The sequence below is a fragment of the Mustelus asterias genome, chromosome 5 (genome assembly GCF_964213995.1).
Source record: "Mustelus asterias chromosome 5, sMusAst1.hap1.1, whole genome shotgun sequence".
NCBI classification, from domain to species: domain Eukaryota; kingdom Metazoa; phylum Chordata; class Chondrichthyes; order Carcharhiniformes; family Triakidae; genus Mustelus; species Mustelus asterias.
Genome location: NC_135805.1, coordinates 29,961,795 through 29,979,721, shown reverse-complemented (window position 1 = coordinate 29,979,721; position 17,927 = coordinate 29,961,795). Strand labels below are relative to the sequence as shown.

The window sequence follows — 17,927 nt, the reverse complement described above, 5'->3', positions numbered from 1 at the left end:
GACATATTGATGTTGGTGGGAGGTGGTGTTGGACAAATTATCTGCCACATTTCCTACGTTACAACAGAGATCATACTTAAAAATACTTTATTGAGGTCCTGAAGTCATGAAAGATACTAAATAAACCAGGCAAATATAGTTGCCTCTACTCTGTCCCACCTGTGTCCAAGATTGAGATTTGCTCTGAATTTATGATTCTCAGACATCCTCAAAAGGTCATTCACTCTGTTTCCAGTATCGACTCGCCTTTTGAGAGGATGGAGTTACCCGTCTTACAGAATCTGACAGATAAAGTGGATTTGTTAAAAACCACATTTTCTGAAAAGTCACCAGATATCCAAGGTTAGTGCTAAAATTCCAATTGCATTGTAACATTGCAGTCATGGTCATCGCCATTGCCATCATCACTATTCCATGAAGTGCACAAGATAATAATTAATTGATACCATGCATTCCTGAGGCAAGCAAAGTTTCAGCACACTTCAGGTGCACAGAAATCCCCTCAGTTGACTTCTAGCTTTTTTCCCTTATGACATCCATTTCCATTTTTTCTTAGCAATCTTTCTATCGTGCATCTTCAGAATGTGACCAGTTTAGTTCAGTCATCTCATTTTTCTGGCCCTGGGCCATTTTCCAGTGGCGGGTAAGGGAGGCAGGCCCTAATGGCCCAGTGAGCGATCTGCTTGACTCCTTTAAATTTTTATTTCAAGCTGATGCCTCATGGCACCCACTCAATCTTCTACCTTCCTCAGCACCACTCACCTTTTCCTGTGGGGCTATCGAGATTTTTGAAGGCCACCCCCAGGAATATCTCTTTGGTAGTCCCTCTGCTGGCAAGTGTAAGTTCAGGATTTATGAGCATAAGATTTTGGAATAGGAATAAGCCACTTAGCCCCTTTAGCTGCTCCATTATTCAATAAGATCATGGCTGACCCGATTGTGGCCTCAACTCAACATTTCTCTTGTCCCTAATAACCTGTGACTCCCTTGTAAGTCAAGAACCTACTTACGTGTGCCAAAGATTCCTCTGAGAAAAATATTCTTCTCATCTCTGTCTTAAATGGGAAGCCCCTTATTTTTAAACTGTCCCCTAGTTGTACTCTCTTCAATATGGGGAAATACTCTTTCAGCATCCACCCTGCCAAGTCCCCTCGGGATCTTGTATGTTTCAATAAAATCATTGTACAATCTTCTAAACTCCTGTGGATACAGGCCCAGCCTGTCCAGCTTTTTCTTTAGAAGAAGACTTCAATTTGGTCCCGACTTCAGGGTCCTGAAACCTATGGGAAAATTCAGCATCTCTGGCATGGCTGACTCCTGTGCACTCTGATATACACTTGCATTTGTCACTTTGTTAAATCACCTGATATTAAACAGCCATTGCAGCATCTATATTGAGCTTTGTTGGACTGTTACATTTATCATCCAAATTAGGAGCGTAACCAACACATTGCTCTCAACATTTTTTGACTTTCTCTCTCTCACTAATTATATTTAATTTCTGGATGATTTAAGTGTCTAAAAATTGCCACGAGGTTTTCCAGGTGAGTTTTGATATCAGATATACAAGCTCTATCATGTTGCACCACACTGTTATTAACAGTTGGCAAAATAATGCACAGTTTGCTGTTGTTCATCTTTTAGGCTTATTCTTTAATCAGAGTCAACGTTATCTTTCATGACCTGTGTTTTTGCACCATTAATATATAATCCAACTTTTCTAGCTGTGTCTGCAAGCTCATTTATCATCCTTTACACATTTCCTATATTTGTATCAATGAGGCAGGTGTCATCTGCAAAGTCTAAGATCCTGATGTATCCACTGATCCATGCCAAATTTGCAGGGTGTATTTCTCAGCATAACATCAATCACAATATGTTTCCAGTGACGGTCTTGTCAAAAACAAGTATGGTTTGCTTGTCACCAAATCAGAAAATATAAAGAGGAGGTGGACAAAATCTTCAACATGCCACCTCTAGACAAGAGGATTGACTTTAACTCAGAGTTGTTACAGTGAAGAAGAAGGCCATTTGTCTCATCATGTCCACACTGGCTTTGTGAACGAGCAAGTCCTATGGTGCCATTCTCTCACCTTCACCCCTGCACATTCTTCCTTTTCAGCTAACAATCTAATTCTGTTTTGAATGCTTCAATTGAACATTCCTCCACCAGAGTCAGGCAGTGTATTCCAGACAACTACTTGCTGTCTGCAAATGTTTTGTGATTCTGTGATTCTCATATTGCTGTGTTACATTAATCAATTATTTTAAATTTGTGCCCTCTCGTTCTCGACCATTTCATGTGTGAAAACAACTTTTCCCTATCTACTGTGTCCTCATGATTTTGAATACCTCAATCAAATCTCCTCTCAGTCTCTTTTAGAATGAAGAAAATTACAGCACAGGAACAGGCCTTTCAGCCCTCCAAGCCTGCACCAACCATGCTGCCCGACTGAACTAAAACCCCCTACCTTTCCGGGGACCATATCCCACCATTCCCATCCTATTCATGTATTTGTCAAGACGCCCCTTAAAAGTCACTATCGTATCTGCTTCCACTATCTCCCCTGGCAGCGAGTTCCAGGCACCCACCACCCTCTGGGTAAAAAACTTGCCTCATACATCTCCTTTTAAACCTTGCTTAAACCTATGCCCTCTAGTAATTGACTCTTCACCCCTGGGAAAAAGCATCTAACTATCCACTCTGTCCATGCCCATCATAACCTTGTAGACTTCTATCAGGTCGCCCCTCAACCTCCGTCGTTCCAGTGAGAACGAACCAAGCTTCTCCAACCTCTCCTCATAGCTAATGCTCTCCATACCAGGCAACATCCTGGTAAATCTTTTCTGTATCCTCTCCAAAACCTCTACATCCTTCTGGTAGTGTGGCGACCAGAATTGAACACTATATTCCAAGTGCGGCCTAACTAAGGCTCTACATAGTTGCAACATGACTTGCCAATTTTAAAAACTCAATGCCCCGGCCAATGAAGGCAAGCATGCCGTATGCCTTCTTGACTACCTTCTCCACCTGCATTGCCACTTTCAGTGACCTGTGTACCTGTACACCCAGATCCCTCTGCCTATCAATACTCTTAAGGGTTCTGCCATTTACTGTATATTTCCTATCTGTATTAGATCTTCCAAAATGCATTACCTCTCATTTGTCCGGATAAAATTCCATCTGCCTTCTCTCCGCCCAATTCTCCAACCGATCTCTATCCTGCTGTATCCTCTGATGGTCCTCATCGCTATCTGCAAATCCACCAACCTTTGTGTCATCTGCAGACTTATTAATCAAACCAGTTACATTTTCCTCCAAATCATTTATATATATATATTACAAACAGCAAAGGTCCCAGCACTGATCCCTGAGGAATGCCACTTGCCACAGCCGTCCATTCAGAAACGCACCCTACCACTGCTACCCTCTGTCTTCTGTGACCGAGCCAGTTCTGTATCCACCTTGCCAGCTCACCTCTGATCCCCTGCGACTTCACCTTCTGCACCAGTCTGCCATGAGGGACTTTGTCAAAGGCCTTACTAAAGTCCATGTAGATAACATCCACTGCCTGACCCTCATCAATCATCTTCGTCACTTCCTCGAAAAACTCAATCAAGTTAGTTAAACACGACCTCCTTTCAGAAAACCAGGGAAAACAGTCCTAACTTCTCCAATCTATCTTTACAACTGAAGTCTTCATTCCTAAAACCATTCCGTTGAATCTTTTTTATACTTTTTCTAATATCTTCTCATTCTTCCTAAAGTGCCGTTCCCAGAACTGGACACAATGCTCCAGCTGATGCTGAACTAGTGTCTTATACAAGTTCAACAAAACCTCTTTGTTCTAGTACTCCATACCCCTATTAATAAAGCCTTGGATACTTCATGCTTTATTAACCATATTCTCAATCTGTTCTTCCACCTTAAATGATTTATGCACAGATATAACCAGGTTCCTCTGCTTCTTAACTACATTTAGAATTGAACCCTTTATTTTATATTGTTTCTCCATGTTCTTCCTAGCAAAGTAAAACACTTCACATTTCTCTGCACTGAACTTGATCTGCCATCTGTCTGCCCATTCCACCAAATTGTTTATGCCATTTCAAATTCTACACTATCCTTCTCATTGTTCATAATGCTTCCAAGTTTCATATCATTCACAAACTTTGAAATTGTGCCCAGTACACTAAGGTCTGGGTCAATATACATCAGGAAAAGCAAGATCCCAACACTGACATCTGGGGAACTCCAATACATCCTTTGTCCATCCCGAGAAACATCCGTTAACTGCTATCCTCTGTTTCCTGTCACTCAACCACTGTATCAAAAGCCTTTTGGAAGTCCTTGTACACAACATCAAAGCATTGTCCTCGTCAACCCTCTCCAATACCTTTTCAAGAAGCTCCAGCAAGTTAGTTAAACACAATTTTCCCTCAAGAAATCCATGCTGACCTTTCTTCATTAACCTCCATGTCACTATTAATTTTGTCCTGGATTATTGTTTTTAGAAGTTTCCCCACCACCAAAGCTAAACTCACTGGTTCTGTAGTTGTGGGCTTAACTTTACTGAAAGGTTTCTTTAATGAACATAACCTAGAGGGGATCACATCTGTTTGGAAGTACGGGTGATGATGAAAGCTGGACTACCTTCTTACATCTATGTAATTTATTGTGGGAAATAGAAGGAACATTAAGGTTTGGACAAAGAAATAATTGTCAAGCTTTCCAAAGAAGGAGACAGAAATGATTGTAACAGCTAGTGTGATATTATGTTACTCTACGTCCCTGGAAACTCTTCTGTATGATTATCTGCGAGAACATCCTTCAATGAGAGACTAACAGAAAAATAAGTTTGTTTTTTAAGAACAGATCTTGCATTAGCCAAGTCTTTACTCTTTGTAATTTCGTTGAGGAAAGCAAAGAATGGGAATTTGTAGAGGCATTAAATTTTGTTAACTTTTTCAAAAGCATTTGTCTCAGGAAATTCACTTTGGTAGTTTTGAAGTACATACAAATATATGAATTGTTACAATCCCAGCTGATGTTACCACTGGGCAGTTAAGTCCCAGAGTGGAACCTGGCTCGATGGAACCCAACTTTTATTTTTTGTTTAGACATGGACAAAGAGAGCCACAGGACTGCCGATTAACTTTTAACAAAACAATATAACGTTAATTAAACAAGAAATTATTAACTATAATGCAGTACTCCTTCATTCAAACTGTTCCTTTACACATATATACAGACTTAGAAGGATAACACAAGTTACAAAATCTTATACTCTAATGTTCTCAGAAAGATACATGAAACCCAACTGCTCTCAACCCAATCTTCTCCCTTTGTGCAGGAGAGGTTAAGCCATAATCGTAGAGAGAGTGAGAAGATGGGCGGGGGTTGGCCACAATGGAAAGAACTGACTGACTTTGACGAATGGGCAACTCAGCTGGGTGCAGTGGGACAGATCCATCAATGATGGAGAGATTGGCTTGCAGCCGCCATCTCCATCCAGTAAGGATCCATGCATGTCATAGAAACTCCAGGATCAACGGTGCCTCCATGTTGGAGGCAGCTCATGCAGTCACTCACTCTGCTCTCTTGCTTATAAGTGCCACCAGGAAGAGGAAAGGCCTGAGACTGAGCCCTGTCTAGCCCCAACACAAGCCCAGTCAAGAGCGAGGACATCATTGTTCTACATGAACAAAATGCACATGTAGAAGCATTGCAGCAGACTTCTGTACCTTCCACCAGCCCGGAGACATGCACCTCGATAGATATTCATTCCAGGTTAGGAAGGATCTCATATTCTGGTGTCACTACACAGACACGTGTCTATAAGAAGAAGGAATAAGAATCACCCAAGCTAACCAGCATTTGGAGGACTGCTGGGGGAGAGGCATCTATGAAGTTCGAGTCCACTGATGGGTCTTTGGAATTGACCTTCCAAGAGATGCTGAAGGAGCAGCAAGAAACAGGAGAAAATCAGACAGAGATGTCAGAGGCCTTCAACAGGGTGGCATGCAAGGTGGAGGAGTCCGTCTGCCAGCTGGCTGATGAGGTAGTGCTGACCTGCATGGATTGAGGTCTCCATGGGAAGGGTGGCGGACTGTTTAGTGAACCTGGACCATCAGATTCCGCTGGAGGTGCAGCCAGACCTGCACTCCATTGCAGTGGCTAGGTGAGAGAAGGAAGAGGCACTTTGACCTCCCTCCAACTTCCCCTTAAGGAGTCAAGCAGGGACATCCAGGCACCCAAAAGTGTGAACGCAGCCCAGTCTCTCAGGTAAACCAGCCTCCCATCCATTGACTCCGTCTACACTTCCCGCTGCCTTGGAAAAGCAGCCAGCATAATCAAGGATTCCACATACCCCAGTCCTAATGCTTTCCACCTTCTTCCATTGGGAAAAAGATACAAAAGTTTGACGTTGCGTACCAAGCATAGATAGCTTAGGAGTGATCTTATAGAAGTCTATAAAATAATGAGGGACGTAGATAAGGTAGATAGTCAACATCTTTTCCCAAATGTAGGGGAGTCTAAAACTAGAGGGCATAGGTTTAAGGTGAGATGGGAGAGATACAAAAGGGTCCAGAGGGGCAATTTTTTTCACTCAGAGGGTGATGAGTGCCTGGAATGAGCTGTCAGAGGCAGTAGTAGAGATGGGTACAATTTTGTCATTTGAAAAGCATTTAGACAGTTATATGGGTAAGATGGGTATAGAGGGATATGGGCCAAATGCAGGCAATTGGGACTAGCTTAGTGGTAAAAATTGGGTAGTATGGACAAGTTGGCCCGAAGGGCCTGTTTCCTGTAAACCTCCATGACTCTACAATTGAATCAAAACAGCTTCTTTCCTGCTGCCATCAGACTTTTGAATGGACCTACTTCATATTAAGCTGATCTTTCTCTTCACCCTACCTGTAACTGCAACACTATATTCTGCACTCTCTCCTTTCCTTCTCCCCTTTGTACTCAAAGAACAGTATTTCTTTTCTGTATAACGGGCAAGAAACAATACTTTTAACAGCATCCCAATAGATATGACAATAAGTAAAATCAAAAGGAGGAGCAGCAGTTGGACACCACTGGGGCCTCCACTCAGGACTCTGAGGGTGTCAAGTCCTTCTACATACTCTTTGCCTGTGAACACTTCGGTCTTGTCCTCTGTGACCACAGAGGGAGCAGCTGTCGCACCGAAGGACAGTCAAATAAACTGTGGCCCTCCAGGCCTCGTGTGTGCAGAAGGTGGCTGCCAAGGTCATCAAGGAAACAAGGCCAGTGGTTGCCTCCACCCCAGCTGGGGATGACGGGAGAACTTGGAAGAAGTAGTAGGGCAAGAAAAGTTATGAAGTTCTGAATTTACACATGGTTTTCTGGATGCATTATGATTGTTATACATATCAAACTTTTGTAAGCCTAGTTCACGCACTTTAATCATGTCTGATGTGGTTTAGTTGTGATAGTCCTGAAGCTTTTATGTGCCTTCACCTCCACATTATCTCACAATGGACATTCCATGTCCCCCTTGAATCAGGGATCTGCAAGGAGGCAAAGCCAGGACCTTTATGAGTCTTGTGCAAAAAGTCTTCCATGCGCGCTGAGCTGTTGCCTTCACATGCTCATCTGTCCCAGTGTCTTAAGCATTGTAAAAACCAAATTCTGGGGTTTCCCTTCAGTTGTCCCATTGAGATGACCTGCATCTCTGCCCACCCCAATGACTCAACTCATATGTAGCATCTCAAGATCTCCACCACAAGGCTTTGCGTAGTCTCAACCAGCCTTGGTGGTAGTAAAATTTGAGATCACTCGCCATAACCATTATCCTTGCCCCCCTCACCCCCGTCAGGAATCACTTACAAGCTCCCTATCATCACCCTTCAACCCTCCCCAATTACCTTCTGTCCCATTAAATGTAGAGGTCTATTCCTTCCCGAGAATATCTGTAACGATCGATATGTCTGCCCTCAACCTTCCAAACCCTCAAATCCATGATCTTTGGGGCTCCTTCACAAGACATTGTTCCACCCTCACTCTCCCACCTTATGACTCCCACTGCCCCCTTTAACCATCACCAACCCCTCCTATCACCAGTGGCCTGAGTATGCCGCCCAGGGATCCTCCATTGACTCCACTGACCCATCCCGCCAAACCCCTTTCTCCATCCCCCCCCCAATTCCCGTCCATAACTTTGCAATGCCCCTTCACACCTGCACAGGTCTGCTCCCACTCGCAACACAATACAGATCTTTCCACCCTCCCGCTCCGTACCAGCTCACCCATTGCAAAACCCTGTCTGAATCTCCCTCTTTTCCCGAGCACCCCCAACTTGCCCCACACCTCTCTAGTATAGAATCCCTACAGTGTAGAAGAGGCCATTCAGCCCATTGAGTCTGCACTCAGGCCCTCTCCCCTGTCCTATCCCTGTAATCCCACACACTTAGCATAACCAATGCACCTACCTTGCACATATTTGGACATCTGTAGACCTGCACACCCGTCCGACCTCTTCATTCCTCCTCCCCCCACACCCCTCCCCACCCCCATTCCCCCACCACGCCTCCCCTAGCACAGACTCCCACTTCCCAGCAGTACCTCCTGCAGCCTTCTACCTGCAACTTGAAGATTCAAACCCTGAAAAAAGTCATTGATTGAAGATCCAAACCCTTGAAGAAGTTGCTGCAGCAAGAACAGCCATCTCCTGGATGCTGCTGTGCAGAGAATATCCACATGGTTGATGCTCCACCCAGCCACTGCTGCACATAGTGTCCCAGTGTCTGGTTGCTGGTGGCCTCCATCTTATTCTCATTTCTGTGAGCTGCTCCAGGTCTTTTTAAGAAAAATGCTGACATGCCATAACCATTGAACCACCAATGCCAGGAATCACTTGGGCCCTCCCCACTATCATCCTTCAAACCCCCAATTACCTTCCATCCCGTTGAATGCAGAAGTCCTCATCCTTCCCAAGCATCCCTGTAATGGTAGACATGCCCACCCTCATTCTTCCATCCCCACCAATCCACCATGAATCTTCAATGCCCCTTCATCCCTGACACACATGTTGGTCCAGGTGTGGGCTGGTATAATTTTCCACTGGCATCACAGATGATCAGACATGGGGGAGTAATTCTGGTCAAACCTTCAGCTGCATCACATTAGTGGGATGCAGTTGGTTTCATGCCAACCTCTGGTGGGAGTTGTGACCTGCCATGGGACGGACTGGAAAATTCCACCCATTGACTTCAGTGGAATGAGTCTGTGGCCTCGTAATAAAGTCCCAACAACAGAATCATTTGTTTTTGGATACTGATGAACTGGCAAGAGGCAAACACAACAAACATTTTACGGAAATGCAGTAGATAAAGATAAGTAAGCTGCAAACAGATACTAAATAATGTATATAAAGAAAAGTTGTATTATGGAAGACATAATTGTGAAAAAATCTCTAGCCACCTTGACGCTCAAAAAAGATTAAAGGGGCTTACCGCTGGGCACCATGGCCTCCGCGCGTCTCCAGCCCGCAGATTTCCAGTGTCGTCAGCTCTGGGCCAGAAATCAGCGTGGAGCTGAACAAATTATTTAAATCGGGATTTGCATCCCGTTAGCGGGCCTAGGACTGAAGTCTCCGGGTTCCCTAGCATCTCCCCTCCCCACAAGAAGTGTGTCACTCCAGCGGGGTTTGCAACAGCTCCCCGCTAGTGGGGAACTGGCAGCCTGACCCCGCTGGATTGAAGGGGGCCAAGGAGGCTACCTAGGAGGTCAGGGGTAAGGAGAGGTACCATTTGGGCATTGCCAGCTTGGCATTGCCAGCCTGGCCTCTTGGCACTGCCTAAGGGGGAAAGTGGCAATGCCTAGTGGCACCTTGGCACTGCCCACCGGGCATCAGGCAATGCCAAGGGGGGGTGGGGCCTAATGGGGTAGGGCCTCTGGGGGCGGTGCCACCGCCACTCTGCATTTGGGATCGTGGGCAGAGGGAGGGAGGAAGGACAGCGATCGGGGTGGGGGAGTGATTCAGCCTGCTGGGGGCATAGTCAGGGCTGCCAGTTGCGAGGGGGATCAGGACTACCGGGGGCAGAGAGAAGGGGGGAATTGAGGCAGGCTGTGGGGGTGATGGTGGGGGGAGGGGGGTCAGGTCGGGCTGGCCTGGACATGTCTGGGAGGCCAGCGATTGGGGGGGTGGGAGGGATCAGAGGGGCAGCGTTGCGGGGTCACAGGGGTGGCCAGTGATTGAGGAGGCTGACAGAGCGGGGCTACTGTGCATGCGCCGACAGATCAGCGCTTGCACAGTGGCCCACTCAGTGCTATACTGCCAGTCTCTCTAGCGGAATTAGGCCCCTGCCCCAGCTTTTCAGCGTGATTCTGTGCATCACAGAATGTGGGAGATTCATTTTGAAACTCTCGCTGAAAGAAGGAGTGGGACTTGCTCCAGTGTTTACGTGAATTCGACACTTAGAATTTTTCTGGTAGAACCCACCCTAAAGATGTTACAAGATGAAGTTAATTGCTTTTATAGATTAAGATAGTGGTACCTTTGTTTGTCCTGTTTCCCTTAATAAAAATGCGTTCTGCAAGTGGTCTCAATGAGAAGAAGAAAAACATCACTAATGCAAACAAAACAAAAACATTTTAAACTACAGTATTCCTACATTTTAAACTACAGTATAACCTGCAACCATTGAATCCAACAAATCCCTTGTTATGCAACAAGAGATAATGACCTGGAATTTGCCACTTACAAGGGTGGTAGAAGCTGGAAGATGATTAATTATTTTTAAATGAAATTGGATTGACAGTAGAGGGAAGTAAACTTGCTGTGAATTAGAGTGGAGAATGGAACTGACTGGATTGTTCGATTGTTCGACAGGGAACCAACTCTGGCTCTATAGCTTTGGCTCCAGCTCTAACCTGATGCTTTTGTTTCATTCTGCTACCAGCCTCTTTGTCTTGCGCAAGAATTCTTCAACATCAGGCATTCCCACTAGTAGCTCATTGCGATGACCATACAAAGCTGGGCTAGAATCAGCAATGAGAAAAACTTGATAAACCGAGCAACAGCAAGCTCCTGGCCCATTCCTTGGTGCTGCCAGTGCTTCCACTAGCAACAAAAATGATGCTTTGTAGCACTCAAGTAAATGTTTTCTGTAAAAAGAAAGAAGAAAAAAGGGGAACTTGAGACGAGACTATTTAGAAGAATTGGTGCCAGTGGGCTAGGCTGAATCGTCTCCTTATGTGTTAGCTGTGGCTCACTTGGTACTACTGTCACCTCTTGAGTTAGCAGGGTATGTATTCAAGTTCCATTTTAGGACTCAGGCACAAAAATTAAGGCTGACACTCAGCGCAGTATGAAGAGAATGCTGAACTGTTGAAAGCCCTGCCTTTTGAACCAGATGTTAAACTGAGGCTCTGTATGTTTTCTCGGATGGCTGTAAAAGACCTCATGGCATTATTTTGAAGAAGAATAGGGGAGTTATCTCTGATGTTCTGGCCAATCAATGTTAACTCCTCAATCAACATCATAAAAACATGGTCTGGTCATTAACATTGCTGTTTGGCGGAGTTCGCTGCGTACAAATTGGCTTTCCTACATTACAAAAGTGGCTATATTTGCAAACATGTCTACTGGCACCCATTCCTTGGTGCTGCCGGTGCTTCCACTAGCACCAAAAATGATGCTTTGGAGCATCAATGGGTGGCGAAGGAAATTTGGCATGTCCACTACAATTCTCACCAACTTTTACAGATGTACCATAGAAAGCATCCTTTCTGTTTGTATCACAGCTCAAATGGCTCCTGCTGTGTCCAAGACTGCAAGAAACTACAAAGGATCGTGAACGAAGCCCAGTCCATTACACAAACCAGCCTCTACACTTCCCGCTGCCTCGGGAAAGCAGCCAGCATAATTAAGGACCCCACGCACCCCAGACATTCTCACTTCCACCTTCTTCTGTCTGGAAAAAGATACAAAAGTCTGAGGTCATGTTCCAACTGACTCAAGAACATCATCTTCCCTGCTGCCATCAGACTTTTGAATGAACCTACCTTATATTGAGTTGATCTTTCTCTACATCCTAGCTATGACTATAACACTATATTCTGCACTCTCTCCTTTCCTTTGCTATGAATGGTATGCTTTGTCTGTATAATGTGCACGAAACAATACTTTTCACTGTAAGCTAATACACGTGACAGTAATAAATCAAATCAAATTTCAAAAGTATTTTCCTTTGGAATAAACTTTGATTATGAGAAGCGCTATGTAAATACAAATCTTTCTTTCCTGCTGTGCTTTAATTTCTGTATTTTCATTGAATAAGTCACTAATTAGTGTACTCATATCAGATGGAAACCTATGCTGGGAAAGAAACTGCTCACAAGCTTTACTCAGTGACATAGATCATGGCTGGAATTCAGTGGTCTCATACTATTGTCCCGCCACTATTGTCAATGAAAACGGAGAATTTTGTGCACAGCCAAATCTCAATTCACTACAGCGGGACTAGAGAATCCCAGCCGCAGGCGAGGTCAGAGAATTCCAACCTATATGTCAGTACAAACAATGTAACAGTTAATAACAAAGAACTGTTAACTAGTGCAGACAATTGCATTATAAGGCATTGATTAACTTTGCTGGGATACAGTTCCCCTGAGAAGTTTAGGCATTGGCACAAACATTAACAAACTTAACTATCTCATTGTTTGATGCACTAGCCTTATAAGCTTCTGTGAATTGCTATGTCCAGTTTTTACACACGGAGCACTCTAGTGAATACAACTTTACCAGGTATCTACAGATTATGATTTCCAGGAATATGCCAGCATGTTTGAGGCACCAGTAGCAAGAGAGTGCAGAGCAGGGAGTGAGATCTGAGAGGCCACAGTTATCTGGATAACCAGTTCTATGTTTGCTGGTTAATTTTGTTCTTATTTTTAATTCTCAGTACACAAAATGGAAAATGTCTATAATCTGTACGGAGCTAAGACAGAGAGTCATTTCCTGAAGCTGCATATTGTAGTAATATGATGCTGGCTTGGACCCATCTGCTGACTTCCAATCTTGGCTACAAAATATTGCAGATGCTGGAAATCTGAAATATAAACAGAAAGTGGTGGAACTACTCAGCAGGTTAGGCAGCAACCTGGAAAGAAAAACAATTAATGCTCCAGGTTGATCACCCTTCATTAGAACCAAGGAAAGATAGAAATGTAATAGGTTTGGAGAAAGTGAAAGAGGAGAGTGAAGAGAAAGAACAAAAGGGGAAAAGAGTGAAGGGCAGGAGAAGGTTACACATAGCATGTTGCACAGCTCATCAAGTGTAAATCCTTAATCCCTTTGTTACTCTTGATTGTGGCTTCTGTCTGAGTGCATTTTGTTGCAGATCTTTCCACCTGTTTGAATGTAGTGAGACCCAATTGACAGTAGAATAGAGCAGTCACAAGCCAGGTTGCACTAAACTTGCAGTATTTTCACTACGAACCTAAGAATTAGGAGCAGGAGGAGGCCACTTGGCCCCTCGAGCCTGCTCCACCATTCAATATAATCATTGTTGATCTGATTGTAACTTTAACCCCACATTCCTGTCCACCCCTGATAACCTTATACCCCCTTATTTGTTTATTTATTAGTGTCACAAGTAGGCTTACATTAACACTGCAATGAAGTTACTGTAAAAATCCGCTATTCGCCACACTCCGGCACCTGTTCGGGTGCACTGAGGGAAAATTTAGCACGGCCAATGCACCTAACTAGCCTTGTTAATCAAGAATCTATCTAGCTGTGCTGATAGAGAAAGAGACACAAATATTTTTCCACTTATCAAGCTTCAAACCCTTATTCTACTGTTGCTTGGTCAAAGCCTGCAACTGCCTTCCAAACAGTACTGTAGGTGTACCTACACCACATGGACTGCAGCAGTTCAGAAGCTAGTTTTATTTGATCCTGAACTGAGCTTTTGATTTTGTGCTATTATTAGGATGCTGGATCAAAACCCCAAGTTATACTGGGACTCCAGACTAGACCCAACAATTTTTCTATTTTGGTATAAAAGTGAGGAAAGGATACTTCCTTCCAGGAATGATTCCACTGATAAATAAGGGATCCTTAATAGTAAAACAAAATTTATTTAATTACACAGTTTAAACATAACTCTAACAAATGAAGCAGCTTAATTACTAACAATTGACCAATATGTAAAAATAAAATGAAGCAACTTTACTTTCTAGCTTATGACTGTTTCAGTTCCAAATAAGCAACATTTCTCCTGGAAACTAAAATACCACTTTAAATAGTTAGCAACCATAGATATACTTGCTTTAAGCTTTCAGAGCGAAAATGAGTTTTAAATCAGCTTGCAGACCTCTGTCTTCAGCAGATTCCCAGCTAGAACTGCAACTCTGAAATTGCAAAGGCTTCTTTCTCTCTGCTGCACACCCAGTTAATCACATGACCCTGTCAATCAACGTTAATCAGAAATCCCAGGGGAACATCTTGTACAAACACAAGTCCATTAGCTCTATCTAAGTAATAAATTTCTAGCTGAAAATGAGTTATTAACTTGCTTTCACACCCTTAAACTAAATGTTTTTCCAGACATACTGGCTGCCCGCAGGCCAAATCTGAAATTTTGAACAAGAAAATAAACTATAAATGTATATATATATATATATATATGAATTACACTTGTGTCATTACACTATAAGTTGCAAAGTGCACCTGCTTATTGCCCATCTCTATCTCAACAACCCATCTGCTGCTGAAATACACATCCATGCCTTTGTCATCTGCACTCTTGATGATCCCCTAACCAGCCTCCCATTTTTCCTCCCTAAACTTGAACTCATCCAAAATTTTTCTGCCTGCATATCATCCTGCACAGTTCTGCTCATCTATATTGCCTGTCCTCGCTGAATTTTTTGGCTTCTGGACTTTCAACAACTTAAAATTCTCATCCTCATATTTAAATCTGTCCATGGGTTCACTCTTCCCCATCACCTCCAGACACAGAGACTGGAATTTTACCGCCCCGCCTGCCATGGGAATCAGAGCGGGCGAAGGGCAGACAATGGAAAGGTCCGTTGATTTTATGGTTTCGGGATGAGCAAAGCCATAAAATCCTGCCCAGAGTTCCACACCCCACACCCCCCACTCCAAACTAGAAGCTGTCCATACCTAATCATGTTGCACTTACACAAATACATGCAACTCCAATGATTTACTTGGCTGAAATTTGTAGGAACAGCTATTAACTGAGTTGTGTCACATACAACATAGTGACTCGCAGGCAAACTCATTTTCAGGCAGAGCATTGCCAGTGGCTGTGATGATTAAAACAGCTCTGAACGTCTATCCTTTCACGTCATTCCAAGATGACGTGAGCCACATTAGGTAATCTACTTTCTAAAGACTTAAAAAAGCAAATGACAGATGTCGTGATTGAATGAACGAGCAATTTCTCTTCTTAAACGACAGCAGCAGTATGAGATGGCTGTATCGCTAAACCTACTGCTGTATCGCTATTCACTACTTTCCTCCAGGGAGGGAAGCCTGCTGTCCATATTGAGTCTGACCTATATGTGTGACTCTAGTTCCTTGCCTCTGCATTGTATTAAGTGATTCAAAATGAAGGCCTTTCACCACCTCCCCAGGATAACCAGGGAAGGGCAGCAAATGCTGGCTTTATCAACAATCCCGACATGCTAAGAAAGAATTAAAAGAAAATATGACCTACAACACAATGCAATTTCCAACTTGAATTGGAAAGGATTTGGCAGCTCATTTTAAATCGACTTCAATAGAGATTAAAATTGGGAGACATGTAAAATGAACTGCCAATTCACTTTTGACAATTTTACCATATCACACAATTCGAAGTATCTAAATATTTTTCTTTCCCACCCTTCTTCGGCCAACTTCTAATATAATCCGACTTTGTAACCCTGTGTCCTGAGATATGACATGGCTCCAGATGACAGCCATTGTCAGCCAGCAAAACTCGAGACTTGCCTTTATAAGTAAATCATTAGTGAAGCATCCGGTGATCATTTAACTTTCTATTGCTCCAGATAATTGATGTTTACTTGATATTCATATTCTTGCAAAGTCCCATCATTCTTGTTATATAGCTTGCTTGCAGAACCAGAGTGCTCTGCCACAAACAAGGTTTTGCTCCTGTGCCTCACTTTTTCATTAGAATTTCTATGACCGATCCGATAAATGGTGTCAAACTGCTTGAAGACATGTTTGAAATAGAAGTATGCTGCTTTGTAAACCACAATGCCTGCCACGACAAGATACCAAAGTGTTTTCAAACTTGTCCAATGGGCTATCAGTCTCAGACATGTTCCACACTGGGAGATTTCTAAGCTTATGGAAGTAGCATTAACTTCAAAAATATGCAAGGTACCAACAGATTACAGATCAGATGTTCCATGAAGAATCAGTAATCAGAGTGCACAAAGTGAATTTAATAAGCAAAAGGGATTGATAAAGTAAACGTAGACCAAATGTTTTCCCTTGTAGGACAATCTAGAACAAGAGATCACAGGTATAGGTTGAGAGGTGGTACATTTAAAACTGATCAGGAGATAAGGAGGGTAGTGAATTTGTGGAACTCGCTGCCCTAAAGCAAGGTGGAGTCTGAATCATTAAATGGTTTCAAGAAGGAGATAGATACACTTCTGATGAAAAAAAGGTTAAAGGGATATGGGGAACAGGTAAGGAGGTGAATTTGAGACCAGGAAGAGATTAGCCATGATCTGATTGAATGACAGAGCAGGCTCAAAGGGCCAAATTGCCTACTTCTGCTCCTAATTCCTATGTTCCTATGAACCAGATGGGAGGTGAAGGGAATTTTTTTACACAAGTTGTTATGCCCTGGAATGCACTGCCTGTAAAAGTGGTGGAAACAAAGTACCAATTTTCAAAGGAAATTGGATTTTCTTTTGTAAAGCAGAAATTTGCAGAGCTATGGAAAAAGAACAAGGGTAAGTCAGCACAGCACAATCATCTGGATTGGCCCCTTCTGTGCTGGAACTGAAAGCAAGTTATTGATCTGGTTAGGAAACTGGTTAAGCAGCAAAAGGCAGAAAGTATAGATAATGGGCAGGTATGCAGAATGCGACTAATAGTGCCTGCAAGAATCTGTGCTTTGGCCTCAACTACACATCATACTTATTAATGACTCAGGTGAGATGGAAAGTTGAAAGCCACATTTTGTTGATGACAAAAAAAGTCATGTATAGGTTGAAAGGCAGTATATATGGAAACATTAGATTTTGGGTAGCAGGTTGATTTGAGACTATGGCGATGGTTGTCCCTGGTTATTTGCTAGTCACCCCAGGCCAAGTAAGGCTGTTGCCTGTCAGCCAGATTACTGCCATCCATGATAGATGGTGCATCTACAACCAGGCCTTCTAGGCCCAAAACTGCTGGAGGTCACATTTAACCACTGAAGTAGCACTGCATAGGTGCACTGGACAGGCAGAGATACACAGAATTCAGGCACGAAGGGAATGCACAGGGGCGACTTATTGGCTTTTGTATGCAATATTGAATGATTTGTTTTATGAATCTGGTCATAAATGGTAGTCAACTTTGCAATCTTTAGTGAACATCCCCACTTCTGATTTTATAACAAAGGAAAAGTCATTGATGAAGCAGCTGAAGCTGGTTGTGCCTAGGAAAGAAAGAAATGATAGAATGATAGAAACCCTACAGTACAGAAAGAGGCCATTTGGCCCATCGAGTCTGCACCGACCACAATCCCACCCAGGCCCTACGACCATATCCCTACATATTTTACCCGCTAATCCCTCTAATCTACGCATCCCAGGACACTAAGGGGCAATTTTAGCATGGCCAATCAACCTAACCCGCACATCTTTGGACTGTGGGAGGAAACCGGAGCACCCAGAGGAAACCCACGCAGACACG

General features: G+C 43.4%; 1 protein-coding gene across 2 annotated transcripts in view; it reads left to right on the top strand.

Moving 5' to 3' along the window:
• The first annotated feature begins 208 nt into the window (after positions 1–208).
• The window catches only part of LOC144493440 (uncharacterized), a 131,913-nt gene continuing 114,194 nt past the window's right edge, over positions 209–17,927 (top strand). Inside the window, exon 1 of one of the 2 annotated variants that reach the window (XM_078212350.1) lies at positions 209–342. In XM_078212350.1, the coding sequence (XP_078068476.1) occupies positions 258–342 (85 nt within the window). In that variant the 5' untranslated portion in view covers positions 209–257. The remainder of the gene's footprint in view (positions 343–17,927) is intronic. The other variant, XM_078212351.1, reaches the window with a different exon arrangement.